The sequence below is a fragment of the Anoplopoma fimbria genome, chromosome 7 (genome assembly GCF_027596085.1).
Source record: "Anoplopoma fimbria isolate UVic2021 breed Golden Eagle Sablefish chromosome 7, Afim_UVic_2022, whole genome shotgun sequence".
Taxonomy (NCBI): Eukaryota; Metazoa; Chordata; class Actinopteri; order Perciformes; family Anoplopomatidae; genus Anoplopoma; species Anoplopoma fimbria.
The window spans coordinates 10,655,075-10,679,687 of NC_072455.1; the positions used below are offsets into that span (position 1 = coordinate 10,655,075).

The following is a 24,613-nucleotide window of genomic DNA, read 5'->3' on the forward strand; positions in this document are numbered from 1 at the left end:
CCGGTGGCTGAAGGAGCTGCACAGAGCTGACAGAGTGTCCTGCATGGGGTGGGAGGTGTTGTTCATCAGGGATGATAGCTTGGCCATCATCCTCCTGTCTCCCACCACTTCCACCGTATCCAGTGGACACCCCAGCACACTGCTGGCCTTCCTGACAAGTTTGTTGAGTCTCTTCTTGTCAGCTGTCGAAATGCTGCTGCTCCAGCAGACCACTGCATAAAAAATGGCTGATGCCACCACAGAGTCGAAAAAGGTCCAAAAGGTGCACTCCAAAGGACCTCAGTCTCCTCAGCAGATAGAGTCTGCTCTGAACCTTTTTATAAAGTGCATTTGTATGATTAGTCCAGTCCAGTTTATTGTTCAAGTGAACACCCAGGTACTTATAAGATTTCACAATCTCAATGTCCTTTCCCTGGATGTTCACTGGTTCCGGAGGACAGTGTTTACCCCGGCAGAAGTCCACCACCAGCTCTTTGGTTTTCCCAGAGTTGATCTGGAGGCGGTTCCGCTGGCACCATCCTATGAAGTCCTGGTTCAGTTCTCTGCATTCCCTGTCATCACCGGCGGAGATGAGGCCGATGATTGCAGAGTCATCAGATAACTTTTGCAGGTGGCAGTTTGCAGAGTTGTATTTGAAGTCCGATGTGTAGATGGAGAAGAGGAATGGAGCCAGAACGGTTCCTTGTGGGGCCCCTGTGCTGCAGGACACCAGATCTGACTCACACTCCCGTATCCTCACATACTGTGGACGGTTGGTGAGGTAGTCCAGGATCCACGCAGTGAGGTGGTGGTCCACCCCAGTCTGCTCCAGCTTGTCCCTCAGAAGCAACGGCTGGATGGTGTTGAAGGCACTGGAGAAGTCGAAGAACATGACTCTCACAGTGCCTCCAGGTGAGAAAGGCATCTTTGTAGCAGGTAGATGACAGCGTCATCCACCCCGATGCCAGATTGATAAGCGAACTGAAGTGGGTCCAAAGATGAGGTCACAAGGGGGCGGAGGTGCGGATGATGGATTACGATATTCCATGACCTCAATCTAAAGAAGCAAATTGCCATTTTTGCACTTTTTTTCTCTTTGTGTGTAGTTCTTAAAACAAACAGGATACAACATGTTGATCAGGGATCTTTAGAGGTACTGGTAGGTGTACTTCCAAAGCTAGCTGGTGTCCCCCTGCTTCTGGTCTTTATGTCAAGCTAAGCTTAGTCTAAGGCATTCATATAGCTGTGGCAGGCAAACCACCTTTAAACACTATGTTTTTTGTCTTTAGTCAGTATAATATAACACTACATCATTTTATATGAAAATGAGGTGAACATGAATAGACCTGATGGAGACCTGACGTTCACTGTATTATTCATATTTCACAATCATAATTAAAGTATCACATGCTAGGTATGTTATCATCCATACAGCTAACAAGAGCAGACATGTAATATCCCTCATCTCTGCCATGGCCTTATCCCTCTATGACCTTTGACCCCGCTAACTGTTTCTGCCACCCACACTGAAGGATGACACAGAACACACATGTTCTGAACTGTTGCATCCATGTTTGTGAAGCAGTACAAGGTCAACCGTTATATGAACATTCATCTTATCCCAGGGCTGCAGGAGGAAATGCTGAAACAGTTAACTCTTTACTGTTAAAGTATGATGACCTATGACCTTGTTTCTGATCTGTGCAGGATGGATTTGTACTTTTCCCCACTAGAGAGCAGTGCAAATATTTTTATTGACAGCAGCACCCGAAAATGTGTTTGTAAATCCATGAAAGACTAGAGGTAGAAATGTTAAAGCTTCTTCTCTCTTCTTTATTTAATAATTACAAGCACACAAGTACAAAAAACACACTTTAAAATACCATAAGTCAGTATGATCTTACCAATGTATAGGTTACATATTGAATCAAGGTGGCTGTTGCTGATTTGGTTGTTAATACTACAATGGCAAATCATAGCCAACCAAAGGCTACAAGGCTGTATCCAGTAAACACGTGTATCATATGTCATATTCAACTGTGCATTAAAGCTCTATTGTTGTCCAAAATCCATTAAAAACTACAGTTTTAGGAGAACAATGAGCCTTTTTTAAAGGTAAAATTACATTTCTGATGGTTCTTATGTATGTATGTCTTCAGTTAAACAGGAATGTCAGGAACAGGAACGCCGGAAAGCAAAGAGAGACTGATCAACACATTCCTTTTGATAATGTCATGGTTTTTGCTGAGAAAATCTAGAATATCATAACCCTTATCATTCTCTGTAGTTGATTGTTCTGCACATTGTTGTTTTGTCTGGAAAATATCAGTGTATCATAAAATATATTTTTTTTTATAGTTTACATGTACTGTTTGCTGCTGTGTTACTGTTCAGTAAGCCGTGTGTGTTAGGAGTTTACGCTTTCCATCATTTCACCATAAAATACAGTTCGAGATTATGAAACGGTCTGGCGGTGTTTGAGTTCTAGACATGTGCTGTGAGTGTGGCTCATGGTTCTCCTGCCGCTCCTTCTCTCCTGTCTGTCCTCAGCCACAGTCAGCTCGTAGTCTTCTTTTAGGGGGCTGGGACTATCCGACGTCACACTCACACATGGAATTTCCACTTCCTACTCTGTGTATTACCGTAACCATCAGCCTGAGGAAGAACTACAAAACCACAGATGTAGCAGCATTTTTTCTGCTCCCAGTTGTGAAGGAAGATTAAGTAAGAGGCTGGTCAGTGTGAACTGGGAGGAAACTGCTGCAAGGAGACACAAATTGCACAACAACATGGACCTGAGACTATGAGCAGAGACCTCTTACTCTACCTGGAGCAAAAGAAGCAAAAGGAGTAAAAGGAGACTTCAGAAAGAGAATGTAAGTGAGTATAGAGAGAGTTCTACAGCGGTGTCTGAGTTGTGGCTGGGGAAGGAATGTTCTGCTTTGACAGGGCGTGTTGAGGAATGTCAGGCCAATCACATACAAAGCTTCCTTTTTCAGTTTTTCTGTCTTTCCAACATTAGCGACTAAACCAACCCAATGATTGCTTTTTTAATCTGCAGTTGGTGAGAAAAAACTACAATGTTGTACATAAAATCCTAATTTGCACTGATTAAATGTTCAGTGAAGGCATCTTGTTATACTCTCACAGCGAAGAGTCAGCATTTCTAGCATTACTAGAGATTTGTAGAGTAATAAACAGTGTCCGGCATTGGAAAAAGGAAAAAGAAACTTCCTTGGAGGACTTCTCTGCAAACATTGTTTTAGTCTTAAAATAAACTACTGTGCTTATAGCTGCCGTTATCAATATTTACACATAAACAATGGATCAAATGACATGGGACGCTGGTAGCGACGAACCCACAGAGAATCATCACCACCTCTACAGTTCCCCTCAGCTCAACACAGTCTTTTTAGCCTCTTTTAGATTATTGTTTTGGTTTTAAAGCATGTTCCTAACCTCTGTTTTGGTTCACTCTCACCGTTCTCCTTTACCTACTTTACAGAGAAAGCCCAGAAAAAGCCACAGTACGCTACCTGCTCAGCAGCAGACACAGTTAGAGACCAGCTGGTAAACATAGTGGAGCATTTAGCAGCTATTTAATAACTTTATAAGGTGATATCATGTCAGATGTTGTTAACAGCTTGTTCTGCTGCTTCTTAGTGGCCAAAAGTAGTAGTTAATGCTCCTTACCTAACTGCTTGAATGCAACCTTTGATTTATGCCACTTAAATAAAAAGTTAAATAAATAAGTTACTTTCTCCATCATGAGTTTGGGGGAGTTGAAAAGGTTTTATAGTCCGATTTGAGGTTTCACGGGAACTCAAGTGAGTCCAAGAGTTCTCTGAACAAGTTTTATGAGTGTTTCCAAGAGTACCTGGTTTTAGTCATTCTCTGTAAGAAGCTGTTTGACAATCTTGCAGTGATGGGCTAAGTAGCCACATCCTCTATAAGTAAAAGTACCAGTGCAATGATGTAAATACTGACGCAAGTAAACGTTCTGAACACAAGATGGTACTTAAGTAAAAGTACTGAAGTATGAACAGCAAAATGTGCTTAATAGGAATACATTCATTAACTTAGAGTGAGATGTCTGTGCATTAAGAGAAGCCTGGTGGCTGTTAGCCTAGCGAGACAAGCTAGCCTGGCTCTGTCTATTTATCAAAAAACAACCACCATCAACCCTAAAGCTAATTAGCTAAAAAAAGAGAGGTAAAAACAGCATGTGTGCTTTTAGAGTGAGTTCCATGGTGTAACTATTTCTTTATGGGTGGTGGTGTTACCTTCAGCCTAACAACTATAGCTATGAGATCAACGTAATGCAATTAAAAAGTACAGTGGTTGCCTCAGAAATAGAGCAATAAAAATTCTTAACGAAAGCACCTCAAAATAACCTGTTCAAATAACTTCAATAGTTCCAGTTAGATGATACAGCCAAGGTACCGTCCAACAATAAACAGATCCTTCTGACATTTTGACTTGTCACAGCAGGAAAAGCAGAGTCGTAACTAATAATGTTAACGATGGCCCCGCTCCAGGAAGCCAGTGATAGCAATCATTTTCACCTGTATAAGGGACGATGTCTAGAGTGTGAAAGGCCGATAATGAACAAATACCAATTGTTGTTGTTTTTTCTCTTACAGGCTCAGTTTCAGGCTCGCCTACATCTTCTCATATAACCTGTTCCAGTTCTGTGGACACACATGGATCCTGGCTAATACCATAGCCAGGTTTCTCACATTTGGTCAAGGTAAGGTTCATACAAATAAAAGGGAAACGTATGCAATACCCCTATGTGGTTTGGATTTAAGCTTTCTGAGCTCATCATGAAAGACCGTCTCTATGCATCATTAGTGGTTTTAACTCAGGAGAGCTGGAATAGGCTAAGTCAAAGTTAAATGGCATGTGGTTGTATGCTGCAACTTGATTTTTGACTTTGCAGATGCCTTAGCTGACACATTCTACTCTGTTGGCTTTATGATGAGTCTGTGCCAGCTGCTCTCAATCCTGGAGCTTTTCCATATTGCAGATGGGATTGAGAAAGCCAGACTCCTCCCTCGCTTCATCCAGGTGTGTATCACATTCATTAGTAAAAATGCAGATATTATACAATGCTCAAATGTTTTCAAGAGTTCTGCATCCATCTGAAGTGGAGGGTGGATTGTGCTCTGTTGTTCAGGTCATGGAGAAGAACTTCCTGCTGATCATGGTCATCATGTTGGAGGAGATCCAGAGTAAACCAGTGGTGTGTGCTCAGCTCTTCTTGTGGAACATTGTGGACCTGCTACGGTGAGCATGTGACTTAAGGCCTGTCACTAATTTCAGTTTGGTCCAAAGACAGACATCTTGACAATTAGGTAGTTTTTCAGTGAAGTTTTCACTGAATGTTCATTCTCCCCAGAGAAACTCATAGTATTGTTTTTTCAATGTGCCACCCTCTCACCACCAATAGTAAAATCATCCCTATTGTAGCCTCTAGGCCCAGCTGGTTTAACCTGCTAGCCCCACCCACACCAAATTATTATAGAATATCCCCCGAAGTGAACACAATATACACAGTAACTTAGTTCTTAAAACTAGTTTTTGACCACTCCTTCCTGTTTTGATATGTCAGAGTAAATTCCCTTACAAATTGACAGTTGATCTAATAGTTGAAAGTCAAGTACCTGAAGGTTGTGTCGCCCATTTTGCTACGTTGTTAGTCCAGTCATGTTTCTTGGAACAGCTTTCCACTGAAATGATTTACCAGTTTATGAAGTACACCTCTGTAGTATAATTGAGTCCATTAGAAAAGTTAAGCTTAAGCGTTGTTAAGCTTCTAATATCCAGGTGTTGTTGGCATTGAATCAGAGAGGAGTTGATTCCACACATTTTGGAGATGTGGGATTTGTCCACCCCTTTCTATTAGAAACACCTTTCAATAATATGCTGAACTACAAAAAGACATTTAAATGGTATTCATACATTCCTTGTCTTACTTTCATAGTTTTGTCTCTTAATCCTATTAATAATTTTAAAAAAACACTGATCTTACCAAATGAAAAACTGAGATCTGAGTCAGAGCAAAAGCATGAGCGTTCAGGCGATCAAACAGGGTCTAATATTTCTATTACTTAAAATAAAATATGATACATATGATATACTTATAATATAATATACTTTAAAAGTGGTAACTAAAATCTGTGCAATGTGCAGAAAGAGGCTATAATGCTGAGGAGACCTGCAGAGCTAGAAATAATTCTCTGTGGGTTTGTCACTACAAAAAACATTGAATCCATTGTATATTTTGAAAAATAGCACATAAAAAAAGATTAGTGCAGCTTTTAAATCAGTTGAGAAATGCACAGAGACTCGTTTCTAAATCCAGAGCACTCTCCTGTAAGAGCTTGTTAGGAGTCTGTCTGCAGAGCTCTGAACTAACTGGTTATTTAAGTCAGGTTGGATTTATATAAATAGGCCTGTTTATGGAGAGTTGCAGCAGTATCATGGGAACAAGTGAAGAATAGCCTTTCTACAAGATACAGAGAGAGCTGCCAAGTGTAAAGGTGAACATACATTTTACTATGAGTACCTTCTGATCCAATCAGATGTCAGTAATGTGTAATACTGTGCCTTTATATCCATTATATGCTGTGTGATGACAGGTACCCACATGAGCTGCTGTGTGTAATGGACACACCCTCCACCGCCATGCTGTGGATCCGTTACACGCTCTGGATCCCCTTATACATCCTGTCAGTGGCCACTGAAGGTGACTACATCTTTTATCAACTTAAATTTCTACAGTCAAGTTGCAGTCTCACTACATTTAGTCTCATCAGTTATACTGTAGATGACCCGACTCGCTCTCAACACTGTGAGCTGCTTCTGTGTCAAAGACTGTTTTTTGTATAAGGGAAGTAGTGGCAGCGTACAGGAAATGAGTTGGCAAAGCAGATCCGATGATAAAACGTCAGGAAGTGTGTGAGGAAATAACACGTGTTCTAGTCTAGTGTATCAGTAACACACAGGCAGTGTAGTCAGTGAATTACTCACCCTTCGCTTACCGTGTGTGTCCTTTCAAAACATCGTTAGTAGCATATTTATACAATAAACAGCACAGAATAAGGGATAAACTGTACAAGTAACCCAAATAGTGAACTCAATAAATGCAGGAAGTTTTTATAAAACAAGCAATTTGGATGCATTTTTGGATTGGTTTTCCTGTTATGTTTAGAACTTTCAATACAATTCTGTCTGTATTATCTATTTCTGAAAATTATTTCTGAAAATCACACATACTTAGGCTTCTTTTTATTACGTAAGATTTTTTTTAACCTTTATATATCATACAATGATAATACACTTTTAAAACAACAATTTAATTTAGTTTTCTTCACAGAAATGAATTAAATCCTGATAGGCAGGTGTGGAATTGTTTTTTTAAAGTTGTTTTACACCGCTTAAAATCAAAAAGGTCAAAGGTCGAAGGTCCCCCCCCCTTGAAGCTTTGGTGACCCCTGGTGGGTTCTGGACCAGTGCTTTAGACATCAGACACACCGTTTAGTATTTCAAACTTTTAAAGAAATCGTTCAGCGTCTGTGTTCCTCTTCCTCCTCAGGTGTCACTATATACCAGGCCCTGCCTTACTTGGAGCCAACAGCACCAGTCTCTTCCTCTCTGAATTCAACAGTGTCAGCACACCTTCACCTCCCCTCGGTCCTGATGGTCTACCTGCCTGTCCTGGCTCTTGGTGAGATGTTAGCCAGCATTCAGATTGAAAACAGCACAGTGTACATTAGAGAGGACAGTTTGAGTTTGAGGGCTTATCTGACACCAAAACACTGTACAGCATTTTAAAATTCTAAATATAGGAGGTTATTACCCCGTGTAAATGGTAAATGGTAAATGGACTGTACTTGTATAGCGCTTTTCTAGTCTTCCGACCACTCAAAGCGCTTTTACATTACTAATCATTCACCCTTTCACATCCATTCATACACTGATGACAGGAGCTACCATGCAAGGTGCCACCTGACCATCAGGACTCTAACTAACATTCATACACATACATACACCGCAGGAACAGCCTGCGGGAGCAATTTGGGGTTAAGTGTCTTGCCCAAGGACACATCGACATGGACTGCCAGAGCCAGGGATCGAACCGCCGATCCTCTGATTGGGGGACGACCCTGCTCTCCACTGAGCCACAGCCGCCCAAATGTAAATTTATCTTTTGTTTCAATCTTCCTCTTAATCTTAATCTACCAGGAACGATTTTTGCCCTATGGAAATAGATAATATTGCGAATCCTGCTATAGCGAAGGCATGATCCGCCCTCTGACTGGCTGACCCTGATATTCATGCCCTAACCAATCTCACTCTAAATGACCAATACAGCCAGTAAAGGCAATGAGTACCAAACTACTAACAGTACTGGGATTAGTGGGGCCTTGATGAAGAAGTTACTGGTAAATGACTGAAGTTACTGGTAAATCAGTTTTTTTTCCACATTTGGAAGTAAACATACCGTTTATTACATTAAGTTTCACTTTGTAAACTGTCTTGCACCAACAGCAGGTATTACTCTGTGACTGCAATCTTTTTCGAGAGGTTTGACTTGTTCTATAAATACAAAATGACACAAACAGTCTTGTTTTTTCAGACCTTTTTTTACAGTAGTGTTGTCTGTTTTAGGGGCCTCTGTAACTGTCTGGCAACTGCTGAAGGAGAGACAACACCACCTGGAGAAATGGAACAAGAAGATGAAACATAAATGACACCTGAAGATTGACTGTTTTGAAGCCTTTCAGCAAATTCCTCTGAAGTTCATCAGGGACTCCTTTTTTTTTTTTTTTTTTTTTTTTAAATCCAATGAGTTTGATGTCATCAAAATGTGTCATCAAAAAAATCTGTATTTTATTGAAGATTTTGAACTAAAATGCCAGAAACTCAAACATCATAAATTATTGGATGAATATTTAATAGGCATGTGTTGTTGTTGACGGAGCATGTTCCTCTTGGCGTGGTGATGAAGTAGAGCTCCATGTCGCAGCAGTGAGCCTCACACATCCAGAGCCATCGCTGCATCCATGTCCAGCAGTCAGAGGCAGCAAAGATGTTCCAGCCATGTTTTTGTGAAGAACCTCTGTATGTGTTGCCATGGCGACAGTCTGTAAAAGATCCTCTGGGCTACCATCCGTATGCTCTGGTCCACACAGCTTTCTTGTTGAACTCAGCGGAGGACTTCAGGGCCAACAGGGCAGCTGAAACAAAAACCATCAGAAAATTCACTCGGAACAATTCCACTTTAGAATCAAAGAAACATTTTTGCCAGGAATGCTGTGAATGTGTAATGTAAATGAGTGGTTCCACCTGCACCGGTTTCTGTTATTATGTATTATGTTGCCATGCCAACACAGACAGAATCAGTGGTTTGTTTTGGGGGGGAGAATTTGCGCAATCACATTGCATATCATGTTAACAATACACATAAATAATATGGTGTTAATAATCCTGCGTCTCTTAAATACTTTTATATATACAGTTATGCTTACAGACTCTCTCCACTTTTATTTTGACGGCAAATCATTTGTCAAAAAACCAAAACAAACTGCACGATGACAATTTCACCACTATTGTTATTTTCTATAGATGTCCCAACAATATTATTATCTTGAACTCCAACAGCAACAATAATCATCTATTAATAAATCTGATATTGTGACAGCCATAATTCTTCTGTATATCCTGGAGTATTAACTGACATTGTTTGTATTTGAAGGTCTCCTGTCAACAGTTTTACATACATCTCTTATATAATCATGTTCTGCTGATGATGATGATGGTCCATCAACTGGCGGCCCGTGGGCCACATACGGCCCGCCAAAGCTTCCCATTCAATATGCAGCAGTTATTATTCTTTCAATATTGAAGCAACCCCTAAAACAATTCAGATGGAAATAATTCTATAAGGAAATAATTTAGCAACCCAAAATATGTGTGTTCAGCCCATTCATGTTATAAATCCACCTGTCAGCTCATTATCAGCGGAGCAGTGGTCAGGCCTACCTCAATCACAAAGCTGTGCTTGCGTTGCTGGTTGAGAACTGATTAGCTGTAACCTGAGAAATGTGAAGCTGAAACAAATTCATATCTCTTATAAAGAGAGGCAAATTATGCCGTATCTTCATGCGAGTTGTTGAACATTTACGTTAATTTGTTCACACAGTAATTTTGTAGGCATATCAAAATAACATAGGCTCATTATGCCTAAATAAATTACTTATTTTATATATGAAAGTCCTGCCAAAACTGTGGACAAATTTGTCATAGAGTAATGGAGCAGCACTTAATGGAATCACGTTACCTGGACAGAGCCTTACTGTATCTGTGAATCGACATTTTATATCTGAGTGTGGTTTGCTGTTGCGTTTTCATTCCTTACCTTTGGCTGTGCTGACGGTTGTGGCAGACAGACTCTGTTCAGGACCTTCTATGATGCTGAAAAGCCAGTCTATGAACTGACAGACACACACACACAAACGCACACGCACACACACACACACACACACACACACACACACACACACACACACACAGCTTCTCATCATCTTGTTGGGCTCTAAAAAAAGGTAGTGATTGTTTTTAAAAGTCAAAGTGCAGAATATCAAACACACTAACCTTGTGTGTCTGGATGCTCCAGGGCTCTTTGTCCAACAGCAGAGCCAGGCTGCGGGACATACCCAGCAGGCACTGCGGCAGGGCACGGTCAGTGAGCGACTCCTCACCGTACAGACTGTGTCGCAGAGTTTGGGGCTTGGAATCGGGTTGCCATGGGAACCACTGGGCCCTGATGCCGAGGAGGAGGGGCATTGAGTGGTCGCCCCAGCAAACTACAGCAGCGGCAAAGACCTGGAACAGGAAGTCTGTGGCCTGAGGGGAAAAAAAAGGGAAATCTATGTTCAGATTTATTTTAACACTTGCAGCAGAAACAGTGCAAATGACTTCAGGACTTTCAAGGAGTTACATAAGTAGAGTTTGAGATACAAACAATATACAGTATCTGGTGTCTTTAGTAACTCTGGGAACCCTGACTAATGCACAGCACAGTGTGATTTTGTAAAGACGGACTAACAGGTGGGTACTTTAGATATTAATCTGGTATATTCTAATTACGTGGATCTAATTTTTAGTTAAAATGAACCGGAATTATCCTTAAAAAAAAAAAAAAGTAAATTAAAACGGACCATTTGATGTTTACTTTACTGTTAATTACAACTAACTTAAGTATAAAACCTGTTGGCACATTTAACTCATTTTAGTGACAACAAGGCTGCAGCTGCTTTCCAAACCGCCTCAGGAATGACTGTTATTCCTTAACGCTCACCTACATGCTGAATCACCATCTGTGGCATTTGACAACAACACAATGACAGCTCTAGAATTACCTCAGTGCAGTCTCCCAGCATGGCTCAGAAAAAACATACCAGTTTGGTGTCTCCACATGTGACGGAGGTTGCACCGTAGGCAACATTTCGGATGTGTCCCATCAGCTCCAGCAGCCACTCCATTCGTTTCGAAACGCCTATCACAGAGAACAAACCTTCTCAACACACAGGTGGACATTAACATACTGTTCAACTATGACACACAGGCATTGAGTTGCATGCAGAGGAAGCTTAATAAAAAGAAACTTCAAGAAGAGGCACGCAATCATTAAAATCATTATGTAATGAATTTGAAAATTCTCAACTTTATTGCCACCAACTGGACGCATCAAAAACCAGCATTGTTTTTACTTTTTAAAGCTCATCATTCTTTTACAACTTGAAAGATTTTTAACGATGCATCGCCACTTTTCCTGTTTGGTGTGAATGCAGCAAGAGCAGCTCCTAACCTGTGTTGGGGCTGGTGGCCAGGCGACACTGGTAAAAAGTCTGCAGGAGGAGCCATCCAACTCTGCTGCTTGGCCAACCACGAAGCACACCGGCAATGATGTCATTGAGACCCAGGAGGGGAACTCTGCCTTGGGAGGTCAGATAAGCCAGGACGAAGCAGGTCTTCTCCATCTGAGTCTAAACAGTTCAGAGAACAGAACTTCACTTACTAAAGTTTCCACTTTCATATACAGATTGTCCAGCAATATTTTTCCCCTGTTGCTTTTTAAAACTACTCTGTGAGCTAGTTGAGGCTAGCTAGCTGCACATCACATTTCTCTTTGTGTACGGATTAAAGACAACCTGCTAGCTAGCTTCCAAGATGTTGTTAGGTGTGTTTTTTACAGCATTTTTATGAATATCAGAAATATGTGGTAGAAAACTGATGCACAGCACCACAAACAATACTCCAGAAAGAATTTACATTTAAAATCCACTCTATAGTTAAGACATAAGCAATACGCTGCACCATTTACCATGTTAGCACATGACACAAGTGGGTTTTATTTTTTTTCAATATAACATTTACTCATTGGCTCTTTGTCAGATCATATTGTACCTCTGTGACTCGTGTGATTCGGTCAATCTCTGCATCAGACATCTCAGACAGACATTTGGCGATTCCCACGTACAAATCCACTTCTTTATCCTAAAACAAATGAATTCATCATCAGCAGAGGGAATAGAAGGATATTCTTGGTGAATGGTCTGGTGAACTCACAGTTAATTCAGTACTATTATTCAAATTTTAAACAATTTAAGCTCAAATTTGTATGTAAACAGTAAATTAACTATCAGATGAGGAGTGAAAACAGGTATAATGTCAATTAAATTAAGTTGGCTGAGGCAATATTTTTGAGTCAATGGGCAAAAATCCCATGATAACCTTTCAGCATATTGTAACTCAAGTGGTCTGAGAAAAAACTAGCCTTCTGCACGTCCTCTTGGCTCTGTTTTCCTATTGGCTATTCTACAAATGCAGATGGGCGTGCACGTCCCTTCAGATCGACACTTCAATATTGTAGCTCTAGTGTTGTTGTTTTTTTGCCTTTTCCAGAAAACTGCCTACCTTAGCTTCAATGTCTAAACTGAAGCAGTTCAAATGTCTGTTCACAACAAAGAGTTAAAATTATTGAGTGTCAGTTAATGTGTAGAGGATAAAGCAGTTATATTGTCAGTTGATTTATAGGAGAAGAAAGTTCCAGATAGTTGAAGTGTGAGCTATGTAAGTAGACTTAAGTGTCATTAAATGTGTAGAAACTAAAAGATGAATTGTCAGTTGAAGTGAATGAGATGAAAGCAGTTTAAATGTCAGTTAAAGCGGAAGGTAGTTAAAGTGTGAGCATTAAATATAGTTGAAGTAAACTATTTACAGTGACAGCAGCTGAAATGTTAGAAGAGGTACATTAACTATAAAAATTAGGTACTACTCTTAAGGATTTGATGAGTAAGAAAAGAGGCTTAAAGCAGCTGAAGTGTCACTTGACGTGTAAGAGACAAAGCGATTTATCTTTGGTCATTTCAGGAGTAAGTGTATAGCATGAAAGTAAATGAAACTCAAAAGTGTCATAAAAGCAAGCAGTTTCTGAACGTGTGCTTCATATCCGCTTTGTACCTGGATTTGGTTTGGCAGCAGGGTAAAGATCTTCTCAGTGGTGGAGCAGAGGATGGTCCAGCAGTTGTTTGGGGGGTTTGGGAGAGCCATGGCCTGAGCGAGGCCCTGCAGCAGGGACCGGCACAGGGCCAGACGCTGGGGTCGGAGGTCCTCCTGGAACTGCTGTAGGCCCAGACTCTCCATGTGGACCTGGAGCTTGTCCTCAGCAACATGCTTCATCCACAAGCCCAGGCTCTCAAACAGGTGAGCCCGGGTCTGGTACTGGAGGAGAAATATAAATCCTCCTTAGTCATTTCTCACTCTATTACAAGTCGGGCTACAGGGGTACTGAATATCTGTAGCACAAATGTCAAGGACAAAAAGTCTTTATTTGTAGATTATGAATATTGAGACTAATTTCTCTCCCTAAAGTTAACTCACTTTAGCAGAGTAACATTACTTTAGCTCAGTTAAACAGAAACCAGTCAAATGACAGTACATTTCTATTACAAACACATTGTAAAGCAGTGTAGTGGAGCATCAACAAAGCAGAAGTGTCTGTGTATGCACAGACGCAGTGCAGGGTTCTCCTCCCCAACAAATTGATCTTTGGATCTTGATAAATTACAAGGGGACCATATTTGTATTTCAAGATGGAGAAATGTTGCTGCAAGGGCAAAATGTTGCAACTACGATAAAAGACTTGTGGTCAGAATATGTGCTGTGCGGTACATTTAATATCAATATGAACATGTCATTGCTGTCTGGAGGACACACTGTGTAATGGAAATACAGTTTTATTACTTCAAACATTTCTTTGACATATCTGTACTGACACTGACAGTGATATATGCAGAAACCAATATATCTGGGATGAGCTAATAGCCGCCCACAACAGAATGTGTGAGACAAAACCTGCTAAACAGTGTAAGGATGTCCACTCTTTCGTCCTACATCATGTGGTTTATCTCCCGTTTCCTACTCTATCCTGCTCCCGGATACCTTGTCTGTGCTGAGCTGTTGCCAACATTTGCTATTTGACACTTTCTGAAAATTCAAAACTAATAACACATTTCACTTAATACTCAAAAAGGAACTTACACTGAGACTGTGCACAAGAGGCGGTGAAAGCCAGGGGCCAAGAAAGAGTGAGGCGCTCTGAGAGGACTGAGCTTGACACGCTGCCAGCAACACACACTGATGCTGAACATCCTCTCCTGTCAAAGACAAAAAAAATGCTCAGCTTGGACTCTGCTAGCCCCGAGCCACAAAGAGACACATGTGTGAGAGCTCTCACCGAAGCTGAGCCTCATCAGAGGAGACAGGACAGCGCTCCAGTTCACGGGTGGGTACTGGAAGCTGGCTCCAACCGTTGCCAGTGGGGTCAGAGCAGATTTAACCAGAGCTGGACGAGCAAACTCTGGACCTGGGTCCACAGGGAGTGAGTGACAAGTGAAAGTCAAACATATGCAGGCAATACATGTTATACATTTTCAAATTTGTGGTATGTTATTAGAAATAACGTTGTTAAATGTGTCAACTAATTTCCCCGCTGCGGGACTAATAAAGGATTATCTTATCTTATCTAACCTTTTTTTCCCGCCTCTGTGATCAAGTCGACGATGGATCTGATGACGCTTTTTTCTGAGAGGTAACTGAAATCCTGAGGGACTGAGGACGTGACCGGAGGACAAGGAGAGAAATAAGGACATAGACATATAACACCACAATAACTGCAGTAGACTCCATCCCAGTCAATAGTACATAGATGTTCACTGTGGGACTGTTCTGCTCTTACCTGCTGTGTGACTGTGACTGGTGGACATGTGGGCCAGATGCAAATGTCCAACCAAACAAGCACTGTTGGACTGCAAACCAATGGCTCCTGAGAATGTTATGATCTGCAAAAGAGAAGAAAACAAGTCAATGTGTCTATTACATTATACAGTATCTTCAGAGCGAGCAGGACGTTTTCACAGAAACCTGCAGTCAATAATACAGCAATAACAGAAACATCATTTTTGAATTACTGCAACAGTAACGTTGCGTTACTTAAGGGTTTGGCAACGCAAGTATCTGACATCTTTAGAAAGTTTAAAAATAACAATACTGAGAGGATTGGGTCACATGTTCACCAATGAAAAAAAAACAGTAATCAAGACGACATACCTGTGTGATGGCTCGAATAACCTCATTCAGCCGGCCCTGCTGCTGGGAGGAAAGCTCCAACTCACTTGTTTGCTGTAACACAGAAACATTCAAGGCCTCATTAGAGCATAATATATTATTAGAAAAAAGAAATACTTCACTCCCAATATTTAAAAAGTGGAATCAGTTTATTGGCCCCATAGCCCTTAATTGCCAGACATAAAAAAGTACCTAAATCTAGGGTGGATGATGTATTTTACGAACATTTTTATTATATTTGTTGAAATTCTCTGACAACATAAAAAAGGGTCATATTGGCTGTTTACTTTCATTATCATAATTTTGGAGGAGTGGCTTTGGTGAGAGGCTTGAAGGGACAGGCTGTCAGAGATGCCGACTTGGCAACTTTTCAAATAGTCCCATTTTTCATTGGGAAAGAGTCCTGTGGTAGACTAATGGTTAAGGCACATCACACATAATTTCATTTAATATCATCAGATTAATTCAATGCTATACCTCTGCTAATGATCAGACCAGCTGGGGTCATTTTGTTTAGTTGGGTCGTTTTGCTGCAATTTATGAAAAAAACAAGTATTGAAATGAAGTACAAACATCTTTCATCTGGCATTGCAGGTTACAACAATTCAAGTTTTTTCTCACCAAGTCTCTATTAGAGCCCACCTCTGAATTACAACATGAGAAGATGAAGAAGTAGAGCTAGGTACAGGGTCCATGTAAGTTTTTATAGTTCGCTTGTTCGATTAAATCTTAAGACTTGCATTTTAATTTTGTCTTCCACAGCAGGAGACTTATTTGTCGTGAGGAGAGCGTGCTACAGCTCCGGGATAAGGACCTCCAGTTAGCGGTTAGCTGTCCCAGCACTCGAGTAGATTTCTCACCTGGATGAGGTAACTCTCAGATCCGACTATAGCCACGAGGCCGTTGACGGCAGCCAGTCGCTGCATAGTGGGACAACCCTGAAATACAAAGACAAGTTGTCGATAGAACATTCAACAGACAAATTACTCTTGATGGTATCATAATAATTATAATACGACTTGGACTCGATCGACCAACAATTGACTTCAACTATTTCTAAGTCTAAACCTTCCACCTGTCTCTTAGACACGATTCCGACTAGACCTTTAGTTAGCAATTCTTTACTAGATATTATCAAACTTTCCCTTCCTCTCTAAACTCTCGAGAAAGCAGCTGCAAATCAGCTGTGTGACTTTCTACATAACAATAGTTTATTTGAGGATTTTCAGTCAGGATTTAGAGTGCATCATAGCACAGAGACAGCACTGGTGAAAATTACCAATGACCTTCTAATAGCTTCAGACAAAGGACTTGTCTCTGTACTTATATTGTTGTACTTGACCTTAGTGCTGCTTTCGACACCATTGACCATCAAATCTTATTACAGAGATTGGAGCATCTAATTGGCATTAAAGGAACCGCACTTAGCTGGTTTAAGTCGTATTCATCAGACCGATCTCAGTTTGTATATGTAAACAATGAAACCTAGATGAAAACCAAAGTCAGTCATGGAGTTCCACAAGGGTCTGTACTTGGACCAATTTTATTCACCTTATATATGCTTCCTTTAGGGAATATTATCAGAAAACACTCAATAAACTTTCATTGTTATGCAGATGATACCCAATTATATCTAGCAATTAAGCCAGATGAAACCAACCAGTTCTCTAAACTTCAAGCATGTCTTAAGGACATAAAAACCTGGTTGATCTGCAACTTCTTGATGTTAAACTCCAACAAAACTGAAGTTATTTTACTAGGCCCAGATCACCTTCGAAATCAATTATCTAACGATGTAGTTTCTCTAGATGGCATTACCCTGGCATCCAGCACTACAGTAAAGAACTTCGGACTTATCTTTGATCAGGATCTGTCTTTTAACTCTTATATAAAACAAATTTCAAAGACAGCCTTTTTTCACTACGTAACATTTTGAAAATCAGCCAAATCCTGTCTCAAAGCGATGCAGAAAAACTAGTTCATGCATATGTTACCTCTAGACTAGATTACTGCAATTCCTTATTATCAGGCTGCTCTAATAAGTCTCTTAAATATCTCCAATTGATCCACATTGCTGCAGCACGTGTTCTAACAAAAACTAAGAAAAGAGATCATATTACGCCTGTATTAGCTTCTCTGCTCTGTTAAATCAAGAATATAATTAAAAATTCTTCTCGTCACCTACGAAGCTTTAATTGGCCAGGCACCGTGTTATCTAAAGGAATTTATAATTCCATATCACCCCACTGGAGAGCTGTGCTCCCTCAATGCAGGGTTACTTGTGCTTCCTAGAGTATCAAAAAGTAGGATGGGTGCCAGAACCTTCAGTTATCAAGATCCTCTTCTGTGGAACCAGCTTCCAGTTTCAGTCCGGGGGGCAGACAAACTCACCACCTTTAAGAGCAGGCTTAAGACCTTCCTTTTTGATAGCGCTTATAGTTAGGGCTGGCTCAGGTTTGCCTTGGTCCAGCCCCTAGATATGCTGCTATAGGCCTAGATACACTGAGCTCCTCTCTGCTCTCCTCTCTCTTCATCTTAATTAATTAATGTCACATTACTGCACATAACTGACTTTCCTTTATCCCTGGAGTCTTTGTGCTTTTTCGCCTTGCAGATTTCCATGAATCGTGGTTATATCTGGACCGTGGTCGTGCCTCCCGCTGTGGCCCTGCAGACACCCACTGCTACTACCATTATTATAATTAGTCACATTACTATTATTATTCCCTGTACCATTACGCCTATTGGCTTTGCTTCTACCCTGGAGTCTTTTTGCTTTCTCGCCTCGCAGATTTCCATGAATCGTTGTGGTACCTGGACCGTGGTCGTGCCTCCTGCCGTGACCCTGCTGACACCCACTGCTACTTCCATTATTATTATTAGTCACATTACTATTACTATTCCCTACATCATTATTATAATTCTAATAGTCATTGCTGCTGTTATTATAAGTAGTCTTCATTTTTTCCTTTGTTACTCTGCTTACTACTCTTATTATATGAATCATTTATGTCATATACATAGAATGTGTTGTAACTGTTATGCTGTTCATTCTGTACACATGACATCTATTGCATTTCTGTCCATCCTGGGAGACGGATCCCTCTTCTGTCGCTCTCCCATAAGTTTCTTCCTTTTTTCTCCCTGTTATTTTAGGGGAGTTTTTCCTGTGCTAATGTGAGGGTTCCGGGACAGAGGATGTTGCAGGTATACAGATTGTAAAGCCCTCTGAGGCAGATTTGTAATTTGTGATTTTGGGCGATATAAAATAAATTGAATTGAATTGAACTACAAACGGAAACCAGAAGGCTTTTGATGCCAACATTGTTTTCTTTTGCCTACAGCTTCTACATTTGAATCTGTTTAGAGATTACAGTTATATACTAACATTATCTATTGCAGCTGTAAATAGCAGAGAAAATGCAGATGTAGTACCTCGGCCAATAAGATCTTGATCCAAGCAGCCAGCAGACGAGGGTGGATGTCTCCTGCTTTGCCGTGGCCGGACATTGACAGGCCATGGACCACCAACCCTAGAGCCAGGGAGAAGCCTGGAGTCTGAACAGAAACATCACAGCAGCATATTAACTTTGGGTTCGACTATAGAGGATGCCTCAGAATGGTGCTTAGTACAAAATACTAAATTATATATTTCTTTATAGCAAAACGCGACCACGTCTCCCATGTTTGAATTGCTTCCTTATTAATTATCAGTTTGAACATTGACTTGGCTGAGTAATGAGCAGTGTAGCCAGAATGAGAAACTAACTTTAACACAGGAAATTCTCAATTCTCATAATTTCATCTCTTCTCTTTGCAGATGGTAAATGGTAAATGCGCTTTTCTAGTCTTCCGACCACTCAAAGCGCTTTTACATTACTAATCATTCACCCATTCACACCCATTCGTACACTGATGACAGGAGCTACCATGCAAGGTGCCACCTGCACATCAGGACCCTTACTAACATTCATACACATACATACACTGCAGGAACAGCCTGCGGGAGCAATTTGGGGTTAAGTGCCTTGCCCAAGGACACATCGACATGGACTGCCGGAGCCAGGGATCGAACCGCCGATCCTCTGATTGGAGGACGACCCTGCTCTCCACTGAGCGGATTAGTGACAAAAATGGGTTTCTTAGAGAATCAGTTTGGCTCAACAGGGTCCATTTTTTATGAGTGTGTCAGGACATTGTGGTAACATCAGAATCACCATGCATGGAGCGACTGCTAACGCCCATAAAACAACCTCAATGACAAGAGATTCCCTACTGCCGACCTGCTGGCTCTCCTCAGTCAGGGTGCGCAGAGTGTTCATGACCTCCTCAGCCTTGTCAGCATCTATAAGTCCTCCGCTGAAGGCCGAAACGCCCACACACGCCACAGAGTATGCCAAGACCTGCACAGGGGGGCATTTAAAAAAAAAAAAAAAAAAAAGAAATCCATTCCATTATACAAATAATTTTCTAATAAAGGTTCAGGTTTTATTTCCATATCATATACCCTCATGGAACAGCAAAATTGAGACCTCTAAAGCTATATCTTAGTAAAACTGGAGTTGTGTTGGGTGGTTTGTACCTCCTGCAACATGCGTCCCTGCCCGCTGTCCTGCAGGTTGGACAGGAGTTTGTCAAGTGTTTTGGTGACGTGGACATGTTGGTCTGTCTGTCCACTGCTGCAGAGAGCTGCAAGCACCAGACCCAGACCTAACACACAGCCAGTACTGAGGGAGAGCACAGAAGAGGAAGGGGTAAAGATAAAAGGAAACTGGGTCATAAGACCAATGAAGCTGACATCAATGGGCTTTCTTTCCTCTACTTTGTGGGAAATTATTTTTTCAAAATAAAGCACAATGAAGGGAATTCACAACTCACAAAATGTTTCCTCATGACAATGTTGACTTTCATGCTCAAGAAGCACCAGTTGGAAACCACTCACTGATATAAACCATACCACATATTGTTATATATAACAATAACTCTTCTGGTAAGAACTAGTAAGCACTCAGTACTCACTTGTACTCCAGGTTGGGGTTGAAGGAGCAACTTTCCAGAGCATCCAGAGAGCTGAGGAGGAGATCAGTATCCTTCTGAGCAGAAACATCACTGGATAACAGAGAGAGACAATCAGCTCAACAATAAATGACGGGTTTAAGTGTGTTGGAGTCATTGTTACAGACATAGAATCTACCTGAGGCGTTGGTGGTGCAGACTGGACAGCACCATGCCGAGCGCCAGGCCAGAGTGGAACTGGACGGCCTGGGAGTCGTCGGCCGTGGTGGAGCCGGGCAGGCTGGCCTGCAGCGCAGACAGGACCTGTCCCAGACCGTCCCTCTGCCAAACCACCAGCACGGGGACGAGCAGCGACAACGCCAGGCTGGCACAGGAGCGAGCTATGGCACTCGCTGTGTTCTCACCTGAGTAGGACCGCTGTGAAGGAAGAAGGAGGGAATCTGATTAGATTGATAGCTTGAAGAGTCTGCAGACTGACACAGCAGCAGATTCCATTAATCAATCATTAATAGTCAGTGAGGAGAAGATACAGTCTTGTCTTTACAGGTTGTGATGACATTGTCAGTGCAGGTTGTGATGACATTGTCAGTGCAAAACAGATTGAAATTATCTGAATACGCGCTGTGTTCATTTCTCTGTGGATCAAGCATTTTGATACTTTCACAGTGTTTATAAAGCACCTAGACCTGCTTTATAATTAAAAAAAGACATGGGAATCTCCCTTTCTACAGTATGGGACATTAACATACCGATATATTTATAGTAGCTATTAAAAGGAACAAAGAACCCAGATGAAACTCACATGTAGGAACCATGGGAAGACTTGTCCTTGGGCCTTGTAGCTGCTGCTGCTAATGCTGAGCAGGGTGTTGACAACCATGGCCAACCAGCTGGCTGTGGGCACAAACTCAGGTCCAGCCTACAGTGAGAAGTCAGTGAGGAATATTTATTTCCTACACTTGGAATCCCACCATGAACTTGATCACACATTTGTTTTGGGGGACAGACCCGTTCTGAGGACCAACAATAAAACACAACTAGAAAATATAAGTTGAATGGTTGATAAAGTAAACCTTTGCAGGAGACTGTAGGATTTAAAAATCATTCCTGTTGGTCTTCAGATTATTATTACCAGACTTCTCCTTTAATTTGTTAATTACAAGACATTGTTGCAAGTTGTTTTGTCAGTCACTTGTTCAAGATCACTATAACATCAGAGCATCGCTTTGATAATTCAGAGATTTATATTATGGTTTTGACTATTTTGATATTAGACAGGAAGGAAATACTGCATGTAGTTATTTATGAAATAGAAAAAAAACCAGATCAATCTTCTGCCTGCTGGGACAAAACCCACAACACTGCATGAGATTAATTAAATTAATTAAAATATTGTTTTGCATCTAATAAAAATAAGACTACTTCTAAATTATAGAACATTTTCAATTATATAAAATAAGATAAATCTAAGTAAAGAATTAAATTAATAAACCTACCATCTAGCAACACTTTCATGAAGCGAACCAAAGGTGAAGTTATTAGGTTTTACATATTGTATCGTATCACACAGTGATGAAGTAATATATTACATATTACATATATCTTATATGCAATTATAATGTAATTCCATATAAGATATTGAGAATGTTACCCTGAGGCTGCCGTCTCCATCAGCAGGTAGGTTGCTCTCATATTTAGCCAGGACAGCAGCCAGGCCGCTCAGAGCCAGGATGGAGTTCCCCTGAACTACAGGACTGTCCCTGAAGAACACAGAGAACACACTACTGTTAGCATTGACACTTTACCTTTCTGATTGAACTTAGTATATCAAGTTGTACCCTCAACAATGGTGTTTCCTTTAAAACCAAAATGTGGTGAAGCAGGGGACTCACTTAGTAGCAGCTTTGATGACGTCAGCCAGCTGATCTCTGGCCCTGAGAGGAGACAGGATGAGAGGAAGAGATGGGAAACGCAGTATGAACGGAGGACCCTTCTTCTGCTAATGCAATGAACAACGCTGTGTCTTCAAAGACAAACTGACACACACTTTCTCCTTTCATCAGTCACCTGGTTGCTACAGCAGGTGTTTGCTCTTTACTTTGTGTGTGTGTCTCTTTTAAGTGAAATTACCATATTTTTAGGTTGAAAATGTGTCTGAAGCTGCATGCAGACTGTGATGATCAACCCTCCACAAAAAGGTAAACTAATAAACCTTTAACAATAAATCAGCTTTTTCCCTTTATTATTTTCCATTCATAATTTCCAGTATATTTCTATATCTATATTTGTATGATAGTAACACAGACCTACGTTTTATATTGAATGCATAACAATAATAGAACACAACAACTGAAACTGTACAATTTACCCAAATAGTGAACGCAGTAACTGCAGGAAGTAGAAGGAGCGATTTGGATACCGCTTATCCTGTTAAGGGTTGCGGGGGGATGGTGAGAGGAAGCCGGAGAACCCGCAGAGAACCCACGCTGACAAGGGGAGAACATGCAAACACAGAAGGCCGTCTAGCCCGGGGATTGAACCCTGGCCCCTCTTTCTGTGAGGCGACAGTGCTAACCACCGTGCAGCCCTGATTTGAATACATTCCTGTGAATATTGCATCAGAATATTGCAAAGAGTTTCCCTGTAATGTGTACAACTTTTAATACAATTCTCTCTCTGTTTTATGTGTTTATATATATATATATTTTAACAATCTCACATTTCTAATAGGCTTCTTTTTTTGACAAACTCAGTGTTTGCTTGGCCATGGTTCTATTAGGTTTTTGGTTACTTTAATACTTTTCTAACGCAGGATGAGGCTTTAGCAGAGAATATAGAGTTTATGGAGAATGTGTGAATATAGCTTGTGTTTAGTTCTTTACCGTGCCCTTTCCCTGGGAGTTTTTCATTTAGTTGTCTTCCTAGAGATGAATGAAATGCTGAGATATGGGCCAACTGTATATTCTTATAAAGAAGATAACTTACAAACCCTTGAAATCAAAAAGGCCCCAAGCCACCATGTGAAGCTTTGGTGACCCCTAGTGGGGGTCAGGGCCCCAGGTTGGCTGTATCTCCCTTTCCACTTTTCTTCTTAGTTGATATAGTTTTAAGTTAGTGTACATGCATATTGTATATGTTTCAACTCTGTATAAATTTATGTTTATTTGACTTTACTATACTATACTATAATTATGTATACTGAGGATCTTTCACACAAATAATCTGGAAATAACAGTGCTACCATATAATCGCAATGTCCCAGGTTTGATTCCCGCCTTGGGACCTAAGTAGCACGTCATACCTCTCTCTCTCCCCCCGTTTCTAAACTGTGCCCTTTCAAGTAAAGGCGAAAATGACAAAGACAAACAAGCTTATATTTTGGTATAAACAGTATATGAGCATTTTACCGTTTTTAATAAAAAAAGATTAATTAGAAGATTTTTTTTTGTACATTTCCATGTAATTTTTAGATTTGGTGCTCAATGGAAAAAATTCTGAATAAAGAAAAAGCTCAAAGTTAAATTTCCCTTTAACTGTAGTGAGTAAAATTATAGTATGAAACGGTAACATAAAGTATAAATGTTATCTGGTTTATAACTACTACTGCTCAGCCTCCACAATATGCAGCAAGTGCATCTTAAGACTGGAGGTGTTTCTGGAAGCCTTGGCTGAAGAAATGCTGCTTTCTGTCTTAAAATGTTATATATCTTAGGTACATTGAAAACAACTGTACTTAGTGATTTATTTAGCATCCTTTTTCACATTTAAAGACACATTTTTCTCATTTTGAGATACAATGTCCTGAAATTGAGTTTAGAGAAAGTATCAATAGGTAATACAATAATAAAGGTCTTACTACATGCTACCGCTGAACCCCCTTTAATAAGTAAACGGTATAAGTGTGTGTAAACATACAGGT

The 24,613-nt window shown here is 40.6% G+C and overlaps 2 protein-coding genes across 6 annotated transcripts in view; one reads left to right on the forward strand and one right to left on the reverse strand.

Moving 5' to 3' along the window:
* The first annotated feature begins 2,621 nt into the window (after positions 1 to 2,621).
* Positions 2,622 to 8,745, forward strand: hacd4 (3-hydroxyacyl-CoA dehydratase 4). Of its 5 annotated transcripts, none has more exons than XM_054600997.1 (7): positions 2,622 to 2,855; positions 4,623 to 4,729; positions 4,922 to 5,049; positions 5,159 to 5,268; positions 6,624 to 6,730; positions 7,580 to 7,711; positions 8,656 to 8,745. In XM_054600997.1, coding segments are annotated over exons 1-7 (669 nt in total). In that variant the 5' UTR covers positions 2,622 to 2,853; the 3' UTR covers positions 8,739 to 8,745. The 5 variants fall into 5 exon arrangements, with proteins under 5 accessions (XP_054456972.1, XP_054456973.1, XP_054456969.1 ...); XM_054600998.1 differs by lacking the exon at positions 8,656 to 8,745 and adding an exon at positions 8,042 to 8,289 and having other exon boundaries at positions 2,622 to 2,859; XM_054600994.1 differs by lacking the exon at positions 8,656 to 8,745 and adding an exon at positions 8,042 to 8,289.
* Positions 8,746 to 9,135: 390 nt separating this feature from the next.
* Positions 9,136 to 24,613, reverse strand: part of focad (focadhesin) — a 45,957-nt gene continuing 30,479 nt past the window's right edge. The window contains 21 exon segments of the mRNA XM_054600983.1: positions 9,136 to 9,224; positions 10,406 to 10,481; positions 10,642 to 10,893; positions 11,448 to 11,545; positions 11,858 to 12,035; positions 12,457 to 12,546; positions 13,513 to 13,773; positions 14,593 to 14,708; positions 14,789 to 14,917; positions 15,082 to 15,162; positions 15,290 to 15,392; positions 15,661 to 15,732; positions 16,539 to 16,616; positions 19,114 to 19,236; positions 19,962 to 20,081; positions 20,261 to 20,405; positions 20,698 to 20,787; positions 20,873 to 21,111; positions 21,497 to 21,613; positions 22,346 to 22,454; positions 22,587 to 22,628. Of these exon segments, the coding sequence (XP_054456958.1) occupies positions 9,151 to 9,224; positions 10,406 to 10,481; positions 10,642 to 10,893; positions 11,448 to 11,545; positions 11,858 to 12,035; positions 12,457 to 12,546; positions 13,513 to 13,773; positions 14,593 to 14,708; positions 14,789 to 14,917; positions 15,082 to 15,162; positions 15,290 to 15,392; positions 15,661 to 15,732; positions 16,539 to 16,616; positions 19,114 to 19,236; positions 19,962 to 20,081; positions 20,261 to 20,405; positions 20,698 to 20,787; positions 20,873 to 21,111; positions 21,497 to 21,613; positions 22,346 to 22,454; positions 22,587 to 22,628 (2,593 nt within the window). The 3' untranslated portion in view covers positions 9,136 to 9,150.

Coding starts and splice junctions, on each gene's coding strand:
- hacd4 (XM_054600994.1), top strand. Junction 5,269..6,623: donor AACATTGTGGACCTGCTACG/GTGAGCATGTGA, acceptor GTGTGATGACAG/GTACCCACATGAGCTGCTGT. Junction 7,712..8,041: donor CCTGCCTGTCCTGGCTCTTG/GTGAGATGTTAG, acceptor CATACACCGCAG/GAACAGCCTGCGGGAGCAAT.